The 14,066-nt window shown below is 48.9% G+C and overlaps 1 protein-coding gene across 1 annotated transcript; it reads right to left on the bottom strand.

The window, feature by feature from the left end:
* Nucleotides 1–2,230: 2,230 nt before the first annotated feature.
* On the bottom strand, nt 2,231–8,090 carry EDN2 (endothelin 2). The gene is made up of 5 exons (XM_075047701.1): nt 7,894–8,090; nt 7,376–7,508; nt 6,094–6,213; nt 5,179–5,283; nt 2,231–4,385 (listed from the first exon to the last, which is right to left on the bottom strand). The coding sequence occupies exons 1-5, from the start codon at nt 7,955–7,957 to the stop codon at nt 4,274–4,276; spliced, it is 534 nt and encodes a 177-aa protein (XP_074903802.1). The 5' UTR covers nt 7,958–8,090; the 3' UTR covers nt 2,231–4,273.
* Nucleotides 8,091–14,066: the final 5,976 nt, after the last annotated feature.

Here is a 14,066-nt window from a genome sequence, read left to right as displayed (position 1 = left end):
GGCCATCTAGAAAGGGCCCTTGTTCAGGAACTCCTGCTGCAGAAAAAAATGCCAGAATCACATGCGGGGCACAAGAGATCCACTTTTATGGGAACTGTCAATCATAAAAAAGACTGCTCAATCAAAATGTTGTATCTTAGAAAAGACACCCTATCACTTATACTTTAGAACTGGCTTTGGAAGTTGCCTGCTTTCCTGGATTTTCCTCTTAATTAAAGTTTTGTTATTCTGTTCTTTCCTGTTACATGTGAGAATTTATAAAATATGCCTCCTCCAACCAGCTTCAGCTAATCTTTGCCACTGAATTCAATAACCTCAGAATAAGCACAGTCCTGTCTTCTCCCTTTGCACCCTAATTAAGGTGCTCTTAAACATCTCCCTTCTCTTCTTCCCTTGGGTGATACCTAATTAGCTCTTGCAATTAAAACTGTACCCGAAGGACTGGGCTTTGCACAGATGTTGGCATTGTTCCAGGCAACACCATTGGGTTACTGCCAGGCTCAGGTTGTTCCTCAGCACTTGGTGGCCTTATATAAGATCCTAGCAAGGAGGTCTTCTGAGATTTTGTGATCAGGGCCTTGGGGGACTTTTCTGGATGTCTGGCCTGTGGTATTTTTAAACTGTTTTTCCAGATAAGTTGACTTCCAGTATTTCCTTCTGTAGTACTCACCAGTGAGTCCAAAGGTTCCCCAAGTGAATGTGGATAGCCTGCCCTGGAAGATTTTCCATCATTCAGCCCTATGTCAAATTTTCCTCTGTCCATTGATCTTAGGGCCAGAAAAAAAACAAAAAAAAAAACCAACAAAACAACACAACCCACCCACCCACAAATGGATTAGTTCAAATTTTCTCTTTCCCTGTTTGGATGTCTCGCTTCAAGCCCACATACTGTAGCGGGGTTGGAGAGCATTTCTTGTGGTCCCACCTCCAGCAAATGTGATGCTCCCCTTGTGCTATTACCCTCGCAGCTGGCTGGGCCTTGAGCTGCCTGAGCAGGGATGCTTTATTCTCTGAGACCGAGGGCTGACTAAGCTCATAGTTCTGTGATTTAAGAAAGACAAATAAAAGGCTGGGCCCACAGCTGACTCAATAGATATTCCAGATGATGGTGAAATCTTTCCTGGGAAATGTATGAATTTTCAACAGCCCTCACCTTCCTCATTCACACCACCTGAAATCAGTCCAAGCAGGACACTGTGGAAATTATCCCAAACAGGCAAAATTTTCAGGCCTGTTCTGGAACAAGTTAGAGCAGAAGAGGGGACAATTGCACCTTAGATATTATACATAGGAAATTTGCAGGTTTTCAGGGTATCTTTTTTTCCCTTTTACCTGTAATTCAAAGTCCTTTTTATCATGGACCTTTATCATTAAAGTATAGAAATTATGACTTCTTGTCGTAGAAACATCTGGAGGACCCTGATTTTCCAACACTTTAACACCAAGTCACAGAGTGGAGGCTTGGCCATGAGAGATGCAGCTCAGCCAAGAAAGCTGGGCAGTAGGAAAGGATGGGGCTGAATTACTGTTCCCAGGAAGCAGCCATTGAAACCCACGAAGAAGTGCTATGGTTTCTGGGTATGCAGTAAGCACAGTGCTAGCTATTACACTAATGTTTCTTTTTTATTCCCTTCTCATAGTTATGCCATGAGATTCACTGAGTTAACTACACCAGAATAATCAATGGTGTGGTCTTCAGGCAAAGACCATCAAATAGATGATGGCTTTTTAACTGTACTTTTTTAAAAAAATAAATAAATTAAAACAATCAGCAAAACTCAGATCTAAAAGTTGGTGGGTGTGGGAGAGGGTGTGTGGTTGCTCTGTCCCTGCGATGCCAACACCCACTGTCACAGACCCGCTAAGAGGATTTGAGGAAAAGGAATCAACCATGGGAAAACATTAACAGGATCCCTTGGCACAAGGATTCAAGCTGGTCTTAGCATCCACAGCCCTAAGCACAGTAAGTTGGTGATAATTTCACATCTATGTTCCCACAGACATCTAGAAAGGAACGAGGTATTTATTTTAAGTTAAGGAATGTTTAAGCCAGCTAGATGGATTCACTTTGAACTGAAATTTGAACCATTCACAAGACTACACAGCCTCCCAATTCTCACCCAGCTCTGCTGTCCCACTCACTTTCACAGTGCTTTTGGCCATCTGGATTTCTTTCATTTCATCCACCACCCCCCAGCCATCAAATAAGGAAGAAAAATGTATTGACTTTTATTATTATTTATTAAAAATTAAATTTTGCAAATTACTGTCTAAAAAAATCAATAGATTTAAATAAATATACAGATTTCAGGATGCTACATATGGTATGTGTGCAATAAGTCACTTAAAGAGGAGACATTATACACACAAGGAGATATACATAGTACTTTACAGCAGTAGTTTTATTTTAAATTACTAGGCTCACATTAAACCATGTGCAAAGTTTCCTCTGGAACAAATCCTTTCAGGATTTTTTTTTTTTAGAATGACTCAAACCTTCAGAAGGTCAAATATAAAAAAGATTCTCTGCAGCTTTGGGGACCAAATGATTAGTCTGCTGTTTCATTTACAATACAATCAATTGGTCTCATTTTTCCCCCCTCTAGGGCTTAAAGCATAATCAAGGGAGTATTTTGTATGTCCAATGGGACTACATTTGCAACAGCCACAGATTTTGGTCCACCACCAACTTCAAGCAGCCTTTTTAAATGCCTCATGTAATACTGGATTGGGCAGCAAGGGGGATCCAACAGTGGTTCCAGGAGAGCAATTGTTTGTCTGCACTAATCAGATGACAGCTGCAGCCACGATTTATAATAGAAGTTCATCTGCCCAGGCAAACAAAAGTGCATTTGTGATACAGCTCCAGAGCCTTCAGATTGTGTTTGCCTGCAAGACTGGTTTCTAGGTCCTGGGCTCAGTATTTTTTCCAAATTATTCCTTCCTTCCTCTGGGCCAGCAGCACCGTGCTGCTCCATGGCTGTGGAAGCCGCCATGATTCTGGCATGGGTTTAAATCCCAGCCTTTCTTCTAACGTTATGCAGACAGTGCTGTGCTCTCTTCTTACCAATCCTTTCCTCCACATCAATCCCACCTGCCTGCCCCCTGCCTAATGCATTCTCTATTCAGGTTACACTTCTCATAGTGACATGCTATCCATATACTGGTCATTTATTATATAGAGCCTGACTCAGAGACCTGATCTAAGCGAAGCAGCAAGCAAGCCTTTGTGTGCTATTTTCCCACCACCCATCTTCTCTGCCCCTAGCCTCTCCTTTCAGGCAGAGCTGAAAGAAAGCTGGGATATTAGGTTAAGAGCTGGAAGTACTCTACCCCACTAAGGGTATGTCCAAGGAGATGAGACAGATTCACAGCACTGAACTCATCCAGACTAGCAGCTCGGTTCTGCCTCGGACCCAGCGGGGCTCCCTCCCCCAGGCTACATGGAGCTGCATGCACGGGGCTCCTGCTGAAACACAGCTCCACTTCAGCCTCCCCACCCCTGCCACTGCTCTGCCTGATAGCAGGAGTCATGCTCAGGTTTGATGCAAGCTCCAGTGTAAGCAAGCTATCCTCCACCTAAACAAGAGCCACTTAAGGATGGCTTTTCAGTGAATTTCTCAGCCAAAGAATGCCACTGACTGCTCAGTTGGCTTTCCAGCTTCTAGATGATATATATTTTTTAATAAAAACTGGGAGCTGTTTTACCATGGGAGTCTCATTCACATGCACATCGCACTGTCTGCCAAGTAAGAGAAAAAAAGTGCAAAGGTGGGCTCACGCTAGAGGCAGTTTATCCCCATCTACAGTGACCAGCCAAACCACCTCTGAATGGGGCCAAGCTGGAACCATGCTCAAACATGGCTCAAGGGCAGAGCAGACCAGGCAGTGACACGGGCTCAGTGCTGCCAGGTCCAGCACTGCACAGAGCTGTCTGGTTTGCGAGAGATTCAACTGCCCAGCGCGGGCTGACCCTCTGCCTAGGACTCCAGTGCAGAGTTAAGCTAGTACTCCTCCAGCAAGACCCTTGCCTGATCCAAAAAGGCACAATTCAGCTCCACGACACATCAATGACTGTATAGAGAGACAGTTTTCCCTTTACAACAGTCTCTGGAGTGCATGCAGTACTGGTTCACGCAACAGGAGCATGGAGACTTCCACTTCTTCCCCCTTCCACTCATGGCCTTTCCTTCAGCTCTAAGTACCCACAGCGGAGTTAGTGGCACCCACGGGACTCCAAATTCTTCTGGTGAACTTGGTATGCACCTGCTTCTTATCTCTTCTTCTTCCAGATGTTTTTCTTCCAAGGCAAAACTGTTGGCTGTGCATTCCTCCGAGAACGGTGCTGATGTTTGCTGAACCGCAGACTGGAGATGGCAAGATCCCTGTAAACAGAAGACACACAATATTCATTCTCCAGTCCATTTTCCTACTACTCAGCAACAGCCCATATTATGATCTTTGCCTACCCCTCGCCAAGATTTATTGTGAGGCAGAAGATGGGGGAAGGAAGAAGGGGAATTTCTAGCTGCAGCTGTGTTAAGCCACAGCAGAGATCCATCTAGCCCAATATCCTCTTTCCACCAGTGGCCGGTGGCAGAGGATTCAAGGAGTCCTGCAGCAGGGCATGACCCAAGTGATGCTTTCCCAGATCTGCCTTGCAGAAAGTGTTCCCATTGCATCTGATTTAACTGCCACCAGGAGACCAACCCTCCTTCAGTTTGCCAGCTCCCTTTAACTCATTTACACTTCTGGAGTCCGCAGTTTTTTTCCAGCAGGGAGTTCCGCAACTCACTGATGTGATGTGAGAAAAGCTGTCTCCTTTTGTCCAAAGTTGCTGCCCAATCAATCATTTTCCTACATGATGCCATCCCTCCCCCCGCTTCTTATACATTGCCCATTTGCCTGTCCCATATCAGAGGAATTCCCCAGTCCAATCAAGAATTACATTTTATGTAATATTCCTCCAGTTTTGGAAGGACACAAGCAACCCTGGTTCCCTCAGCTGTTAGCCTTCAATTCTACAGAAAGCAGAAATAGTCAAGTATACTTATTTACAAGGAGACAAGAGGGAGAAGTCAGGTCAAATCCAAGTGGTAACTGCAGTCTGGGGTCACAACCGCAGATCTTAAAGTGCTTATGAGGGATGTTCAGAGTGGGTTTAAGTGGCATGCTCACCTGAGAGCTCTCAGCAGGCCATGATGGGAAGGCCTCATGCCACCGCTCTGCGGAGATTTCACTGATGCTCCAGAGCTCACTGGGAGCTTCAGATTCTGGAGATACCTAATGAGCAAGAGGAGATGCATGAACCACTCACGTCCAACCATGCTGTGGTAAGTACCAGGGGGAGTGTTGCTCTAACATCACCAGTGACAGACTAAGACAGTTGAATGCATGTTTTTGAAGGGTTAATTGCAGCTATTTGAGAGCTATTCATAGCTCACTTTTACTGCTATCCTCTTCTGTCAGACCTCACTCTATTCACAGTCATATTTAATGATTGGGGTTTTTAACTATTGCCTTGCTATGAAATTAATGACAGATCTCTTCAATGACTTTGCTCCCCACCTCCCCACAGTGTAAGCACTCCTCTATGCTGCTGGCTGAAGTGAGACAACTGAGAGCCCACGTGCACTATAAAAAGAGATGGCTACAGAAGATATTTGACTTCTGGGTCCCAGCTCACATTGGTCCTAGTCTCCTGAAGCCTCTCCCACCTGAGCCATGCAGGAGACACTAGCGTCCCAAAGCTTCACACCCTCTGCTTGTTCCTCTCCCAGCATGCTGCCGGTTCCTCCCTTCCCACCAGCGCACCCAGCACTTCCTCAGCCTCCTGGCAGCAGGAGGGATGGAGGTAACATTGCTTCATATCAGCTAGTAAAGAGACTATTGTACAACAAAAACACCCTAGTGACACTTTGCCAGGGCCTCTTGGGAGGGTTATGAAAGCCACTAGACAAGTTCCAGCTGTTTGCAAAGAGCTGCGCAGACATCCCCAGGGAGGCTGTAGAGTTACTGCAGCTCCTGAGCTTTGTCTGCTTGCACCCTCGCCGAGCAACCCCCGGGGACATCCCCAGGACCCCCTCGACTTACCCAGGCTCTGCTTGGCAGAAGGTGGCACAGATGTTGTCCCTCGAGTGCGAGCATTCGCACCTGCTGAGCGATCTCTTGCGCCGCCTTGGCGGGCTTCCCAAGCCATAGGGAGCGGTGTGTCTGTTAAAAACAAAAGAAATCAGCTATGCAGCTAACTTTTTATTAGCCAACAGGTTTATAACAGTGTCCTGGGAGGCAGCCAAGCCAGTGCCAGGATAATAAAAGACTCATCTATAGACATAAGGTGAAAAGGTCACTGATATGTCTAAGCCTTTAAACTCCAGCTGCTCTCCCACCTACTGTTTTCCCCACCCTACCCCTCCCAGGGAGATTGCCAGTATGTGCTGGGTTGCCAGTGGAATTTTCTCTCCTTGCAGCAGCCCAGGCGCCCGTGCAAGGGTCGCCGCATGGACTAGGTGAGCTGGCGGTTCACCTGGGTGGCAAAGCACACGAGGAGCGTGGCTGCCCCAGTCCACTAGCCCCACCAGCAGCAAGTGACCAGTTTTTCAGGCACAAAGATATCAGGGCTTTCCCTCCCCCCATGGGTTTTAACACACAGGACGTAGTACAAGTGAAGATGTCTTGGGGCCATAACAGGTTCTTCTGATCACAGCATGCTTTCAGAGCTGTTAGCACATTCCCGCTCCATCTTTGATCACAATCTACTATCCCAGAGGGTTTAGGATTGGCAGTGACTGCAACTATTCTCCGAGCAAGCAGTGAGTTGTAATTGCACGTTAGCAAGCATGATTATAACCACACCTGAGTACATGTGTTTTGCTACAGTGTGATGGCTATTGGTCTGAATCTGCTCGGAAAGCAGCTTTAGCATTCTTGAGGGCAGGACTTGGCAGCCACAGGACTTGAGTGCCAGCCCACCACTGTCTCATTAACAATACTAGCAGTCAGCAGTCAGGGTTGCAGTTCGCGAGCGGGTAGAGTAACTTTCTGACTTGCAGCTATAACATCTTGGTATTGCTTTCGGCTTGCAGAGGTACAAATCTCAGAAAAAGATGAACCCGTGAGGAAGCAGCGCCCTGTGCTTTCACCCCCTTCCCCTGTGGGTAATACTGAAACTCCCGAGCAGAAGCACAGCTTGGCCCCTTCTAGACGTTGGAAAGGACTGGACTTGCAATGCTCTCCAGAGCAGGTGCTACAAGAGCCTCACAGCACTGGGACCCCTTCTCACCTTCCTCTAACCTAACCCCATCCTCGATCAGAAAGTACAGTCACTTACTCAGCAACAGAGCCACCCCCCGCAGAAAGCTACGTTCATGCTCACCCAGGTGTGTTGACCCAGATGATATCCAGGTGACAGAAGTAAATGCATTCCTTATCCAGCCAGCTGTTGCAGGAACATCGCTTGGTCCTCGGGTGCGCGGCCAGGTGGGACTCCAGCGGAGGATGGCCCGTACCTGCAGCAGAAGGAGGAAGGGATGAGTTGGAGGCTCAGTGCAGAGCGCTGGAAAGCCCGTCAGTATGTCACCTCTGCAATTACACCCCCGGTAAGGACGACGGTGGTTTCAATACGCAGGCAGTTTTGCAGGAGGTGCAGCCTTACCGATGAGGCTGCGGGATCCTGAAGGACTTGTGCAACCCTGGCAGCCGCAGGGGCTCCCCCCGAGAGCCAGGGCACCCTGCAATGCCCCCCCAGCCTGCAGCCAGCCTTCGGGCAGACCCCAGGTCACCCCCTTCAGCCCCACTCCCCCAGCCGAGGAGGCGCAAATGCGTCCCCCCACCGGGGCAGGCACCCCCGGGGGGGGCACAGAGGCCACCCCTCGCCTCCAGCCCGAGGCTCACCATCTTCCAGGAGGGCGCAGAGGGCGAGCGCCAGCAGCACGGCGCCGGCGGGGGGGCTAGGCATGGCCGCAGGTCTCGCAGGCGTGGGGCTGGGATGGCCGGAGAGAGCTGGAGGCTTCGGGCTTTGGGTTTTTTTCTCCTTCCCGCCCCCCCCCTCAGGCTCTCCCGCTGCTCCTCCGTGCGCTGCTTTAGCCGGAGCCGCCGCGATGCCTGTGGAGCCGGCGGGCGCCTGGCAGGTGCTTTATAGCCCCGCCGCCGCCGCGTCACGGCCCCGCTCCGCCCCGCCGCGTGGAGCGGCCGCGGGGGGAAACAAGCGGGGAGCGGGCACGCGTGGGGGGGGTGGCGGCCCCCCGCGGGCAGACAGACAGACAGACGGACGGACCGACCGACCTCTCCCCCCCCCCCCCGCGCCGCCCCGCCGCCCGCTGCCAGCCCCGCCGCTCCGCGGGCTGCGCGAAAACACGCGTGGGCCCTTCCACCTCCCCGCGCAGCGAGGGGCAGGGGAGCGCGGAGTCGGGGTGGGGACGGGGCGGGGAGAAAGTTGCCGGGAGGTGGCGGAGAGGCGACGCGGCGTGGGGCGGCCGTGCGTGGGGCTACAGTGTGCGCGCTGCTCCGCGGGTGTGGGGTTGTGTGTGTGCGTTCTATCCCCTGGCGGTCCCGAGTGGGGGCTGCGGCTGCTGCTGCCGCTGCCCCCCAGCCGGGGGGGTGGTTAGGGTTCGGGTTCGCCGGGGCCGGGGGTCGGAGCCTGCCGGCAGCAGGTGAAGGCAGGAGGTAGTTTGCAGCCGCCGCCGGCAGATGGAGCGGGAGGGGTGCAGGCAGCGCTTGCCGCCGTGGGAGCCCGCTGCCCGCCGGCCGCCCCACGCGTGGGGGTGGATGCCGCCCCCAGGCGCTTCCCCGCAGAGGCTCCCCCGGGCTGCTCCTCCGGGTCGTGGCAAAACCTGGGCGAGTGAAACCAGACGGTTTAGCAGGCTAACCTGGTCTGCAGGGGAAAGCTGATTTCACCTGGGTGAACTAGGTAGAATTCAAGACAAGTTAAATGTCAAGTAAAAGTGTTACTCAGTTCAGGAAAATACAACTGTTGAATGAAAGTTCCCGCTTTGTCTGGTTTTTTTTTTGTTTTTTTTTTTTTTATGAAATCAGTATAAAGTCTTTTGCTAGGTTCAGCAGTTAAAATTTCTTGCAAGAAAACTGTCCGACCACTCTCTGATTTTGCTTCAACATTAATGATGGCATACTCAACACTATCCGCACATTTTTAGGGTACAAAGAATATAAAACATAGAAGTCACCTCTTGGCCTGCATGAGGAGACAAGCAAAGCAGCTTCATCTTGCCCATCGTGTGTGTCATGCAGAAGTAGGAAACTGTCCTCCAGAGAAGCGTTGAGTACTGACCACAACAGGGATGGGTAACAGCTTCCAGGCACCCCGTATCCCCTGGGGCCACCACTCCAGCTCAGAGAGGCAGCTCCTGGCTTCACAAATCTTGGGTAAATCTTGGGAGTGGAGTACGCCTAGGAGCCTGAGCAGGTTAGAAGAGCCAACAAAGAGCTACTGCACTTGACTTTCTCACGATGTTTTTAAAGGCTTCGTAGGAAAGGGAGTGTATTTTTATTTGTTTACAATGAACAGTTTAGGGGTTTATTGCACTGTTGTCATGAACAGATGCAAGATGATGGCAATTACAGTGAATCAGTGTGAGGTCTCATGCAAAGTGTAACACGTGCATGGGGAATGGAAAGAGAAATAAGAAAAAGTGCAGTGAGCCAGTGTGGAAAACAGCTTTCATCTCAGCAATAGCTTCTGTTCACAGCATCTGATGGAAGCAAAACGGGTTACGATTGCATTCCTGCAAACAACGACAAGAGGCTTTAATGTTCACTCAGACCAAGCAGCGGTGTGAATCCCTCTCTGTATTCATGCAAAATGCATGCAGAAGATGTGTGCAGGGGAAAACCCACAGTGGGATCAAAAAGATATGCTATGGGGAAATTATTGCTCTGTTCACCAAACAACTCTGACTATGATGGCCCATGAGAGCGCAGGTACTGTCAAGAGCTCCGTTTACTGAGTGGGGATAAAGTGAGAGGGCACAGGAGGCCAGAGCAGATGAAAAATGTACATCTAGGAATGGAGCTAAAATTGCAGGGTAGAGGACATGTTAGGCAGAGAAAAGCAGGAACAGTGAAAATTTTATTCTAAAATAATAAGAAAACAAAGTTATAACTGATAAAATAAAGCTTCAGTGTGAGAGGCAAACAGGTAGAGGGAAGTTTTTAACCTCTGTACCAATGCAACAATCACTCTAAAGAAAACAGGGAAATACAATAGCAGCATTACCTGTTACAGCCCATATTCCAGCTGTGCCAAGTTTCAGAGTTATGTCAGAGCTCAGATACTATGTGACATTCCAGATGCTAGTTCAATGATAAGCTAAATTCTCTTGGCTCCAGTTTCTGTGGTCCTCATTCTGGTCACTGCAGGGTGAAAGAAGATATCCTCGACGTGGGGAAGGTAACGCAGCAGTATTTACCCACACAGAGGAAAGGCTGGGTAATAAATGACATCATTTTGCTTAAAGAAGGGGCTCCTAGCAAAGGTACTGCCAGTCGTTTGCATGAAGTGTAAGACAGAGCCACAGTAATATGGCTTCCCAGGATTCACTTACTGAAAGGGTCAGCAGAGAACTTTGTCACATGAAGACCCCCTCATGTCTCCAGGAAGGAAGAAGAGTCTCAAGTTAACCTGAGTTTTTGGAGATATGGTTCAAGCTATTTCCTTTACCAGGCTCCCTTTGTGGCCATAGCTTTGTCACTTAGCTTATATTTTGAAGAAGTGCCTGAAGCTACATGTAACTGTCTGTAAAGATCTCTTACTGTGTTGCTAGAAGAAGACAAGTGCCCAGATATTTGCTAGGTAGCTGCCTTTAATGCCAGGTGCAAAAACATCTTTACAAACCCGACCTTTCATCCAAGATTTGTCACTTGTTTTCTTCATTTCTCATAAATCCCAAGAGATTTACACTGTCACAAAAAACAGAGCAAGTGTTGCACCCTTTTGTTCATATATGCCTACTGAATGGAGTTTGAACTAATTTTTTTCTCCAGGAAATACCCTACTGTGTTGGGCAGGCACAAACCTGACCAGCACACATGTGGATGTTTGGCACCAGTGTTTCAAAGATCTTAAAGGATGTGGGGCTATGGACAAAAGTCTCCGTTTGTTGCAGGGATGTAGGAACCCTGCAGAGGAGAGGTGGGGTTGGGATTGCATTGACCAGGACTGCTTTGAACTGACCCTGCTCTGAGAGCTTTGTCCAGAGCTACAGAATTTCTGTGTGAAAAAGACCAATGACTTTTTAAAAAGTAATTTGCCTTTAAGCTTGCGAAGAAGAACGTCCAGACATAGAGTGAAACAGCTGTCTCAGCATCAACCATCCCCACAGAGTATCATTCTGGTGTCTAACTATGGTGGTTTCAAGAATAGCTACTCATTTTAGGCTGAATGATGAATCCCACTTTGTACTATGGGCTGGGGGGTTCAAGTTGGCCTGGGAATGGTGGTTCTCCTTGACCTTCTAGATGCAGAGAAGCCGCACTGCTCCTGCAACTGTCCCTATTCCCCTGATAAAGAGCAGGGGCTGCTGCTTCCCAGGGCCAATCCTCCTGGCATTATCACCACACCAAAATCACTAAGAAAAACAACAGGCTGGAGTAGAGGGACGGGTCCGTGCTACACAAACACGGCTTCCAAAGAAGGAACAAAGGCATACACAGGGTCCTAAATGCCAAAGATGGGCTTTGCCTCCTGCAGTTATTTTTTCCCTTTTGTTTCTGACTGTAGGAATACATTGTTCACTTCATTGTGAAGAGTTCCAGGCAGACATGACGAAAGGGACAAAACAGCTCAAGAAAAGAGACGTCCCGTGCAGCATTCATGAAATGTGCTGTTTGGAAACAAGGAACGAGCAAACAGGAAAGTGCTTTAACCATTGAGAAGGCGGGATCCCAGCATGTTCTTGGCACCAGCAGGAACAATAGGGTGATGTCACGAGCCAGAATTCCCCACGGTGGATGGAAGCCCAGCAAATAATCATAATTCTTGTCCTGGGACATTAGCAAAATTTTTCCACAGTTGATCATCCCCCCACTGAGTCCCTGTTAGGAAGTATAGGAAAGAGACATTGTCAAGTGAAGCTTCCTTTGGGAGATTCGTCGCCCCCCACCCCCAGATCAACGGATCAGTTGTTATAAATCACTGCTTTCTGCTGACTACAAGGAATTTCAGTGGTGGTGCCGGGAGGCTGAGCACAAGGCTGCCTGAAGAATATATTTCACACAGTGAAGAATGGTACACACAAGGGTCTGGATGCTTGTAAGGGCAAAGGGGCAGAAGTCTCATTAGCTATCTAGGACTTGGAGCTGACACAGCATCAGTATGGAGCATTGTCCTTGCAGTTTCAAAGGTGCTGAGAATGGCAAGGAGCTTAGGAGACACAGTCTTGCACAAACAGTGGTGTTTGGAGGATTTCAACCAAGTTTAAGGCTACTAAATGACATGAGCAATATAAGGGCATCCTCAAGATCCCAGACTCTCTTTCTTATTTTGGCTTAAAGTCAGCTCCGTGGAGAGTGACCTGAAGTTCACTTGCAGCACCCAGACATTTTCTGAAGCAGCTCTTGAATTCCCCTTTGGCTCCTTTCTTTTGACAGGGACTAATCCCATGAGAGGACTGGGGTAGCCAGGCAATCCTCACAGTTTGTGATGGCTTTCAATCATTATTGGGCTATTACTGAAAATCAAGACTGCTTTCACCTCTCCAAGATTTGCTCTGTAAGACCCCAGTCAGCTTCTCTGCAGAGTACACCAACTCGGGGCTGTCACTTTTATTTTGTTACATGAAGGTTGCTGTTAGTACGATGGGGAGGTGGGACTGCTTGGCCAAACTGGACGTGGGATTACTCTTTCAACAGCAAAAAGGACTTCAAGGAGTCTAAGCCAGTCATGAAATGGCAGCCCTGATGAAAAGAAGCATTAAGACATGAGTGTTTGCATGGTTTACTGATAACAGATTTGTCCCTGTTCTATGTTTGTCTGTGGTTTGCATTATCAACGCCTGAATATACCATGAAGGATTGTTTACTCTGGTCCCTGTTTCCAGATCTTTGTGTATTTTCCCCATCCTAGGAGTTTCCAGAGAAACCCAGTGTCTCTCACAGACATGGGGAGAGGTAGCCTGGCCCCAGGCACTGGGACTGCCATCTGAAACTGCTAGAGCTGTCCTGCTGCCTCCGTCTCCCCATATCACAGACACAAGGCCTCTCTGTTGCAGAGGCAGAAAACTCCCCAGGGAAGTGGTGAGAGAAGGTGGGGTCAGACAGGAAGGTGAAGATGGTGCCCTGCAACCTGGGGCTCCTATCTCCATCCTTCCCAGTGAGGTGGGAAGGGGGCAGGCGGCAGCGGCTGGGCTGGCCTTTGCATGGATCACCTCTCACATCCAGGAGAGCCAGCCTGCTTGTAGCATCACGCAGAAAGTGTCTGTCCCCACGACAGCACTGACCCCTTGGCAGGATGCTGCCCTTTGCCGACCTTGCATGTGCCTTGAGCCAGCCTGTTACAACAAGGCTGATATTTGCCTGGCATCCTCACTAGTGAACTGCAAGAACGAATTATCTCAGACCTGTACTGCATGCAGAACAAAGCCATAGGCTTTGTTCTGTAGGGCATGGTAGCACTTTCCTGCGTGCGAGTTTAAATTTACAGTGGCCGTGAGTGGCTACAAGACAGCAAAGGGGGAGGGCAAGCACTGAGTAGAATCATGCTCCCTTTCTGCAGTGCTTCTCCACTTTGACTAGAGGTCTCAAAAGTCATTTGAACAGGGCAAGTTTGGTACCACCAGGGTTATGGCAATGATGGACTGTCTTGGGATGCCTGCCAGGCAGAAGGAGGCCTCTGCGACTCTGCAGTTCAGGAAGCTGCTAAGGAAAACTTAAGGGCAGTAAAAGGGAGGTGTGATTCTCAGGTCATTTTGAAGGGAGAAAAATGAGTTGAATGTCTCAGAGACCTTTGAAATGTACTGAGCTCTCTGTCTGTAGTTTAACGTGATGATCACTATGTTACACAAGTGTAATAAATTTTATAGCAAAGTAACTAGTCCTTCAGTAAAATAAAAGAG

The sequence above is a fragment of the Buteo buteo genome, chromosome 16 (assembly GCF_964188355.1).
Source record: "Buteo buteo chromosome 16, bButBut1.hap1.1, whole genome shotgun sequence".
NCBI lineage: Eukaryota > Metazoa > Chordata > Aves > Accipitriformes > Accipitridae > Buteo > Buteo buteo.
The sequence above is the reverse complement of the archived record's forward strand: the minus strand, read 5'-3'. Positions and strand labels throughout refer to the sequence as shown.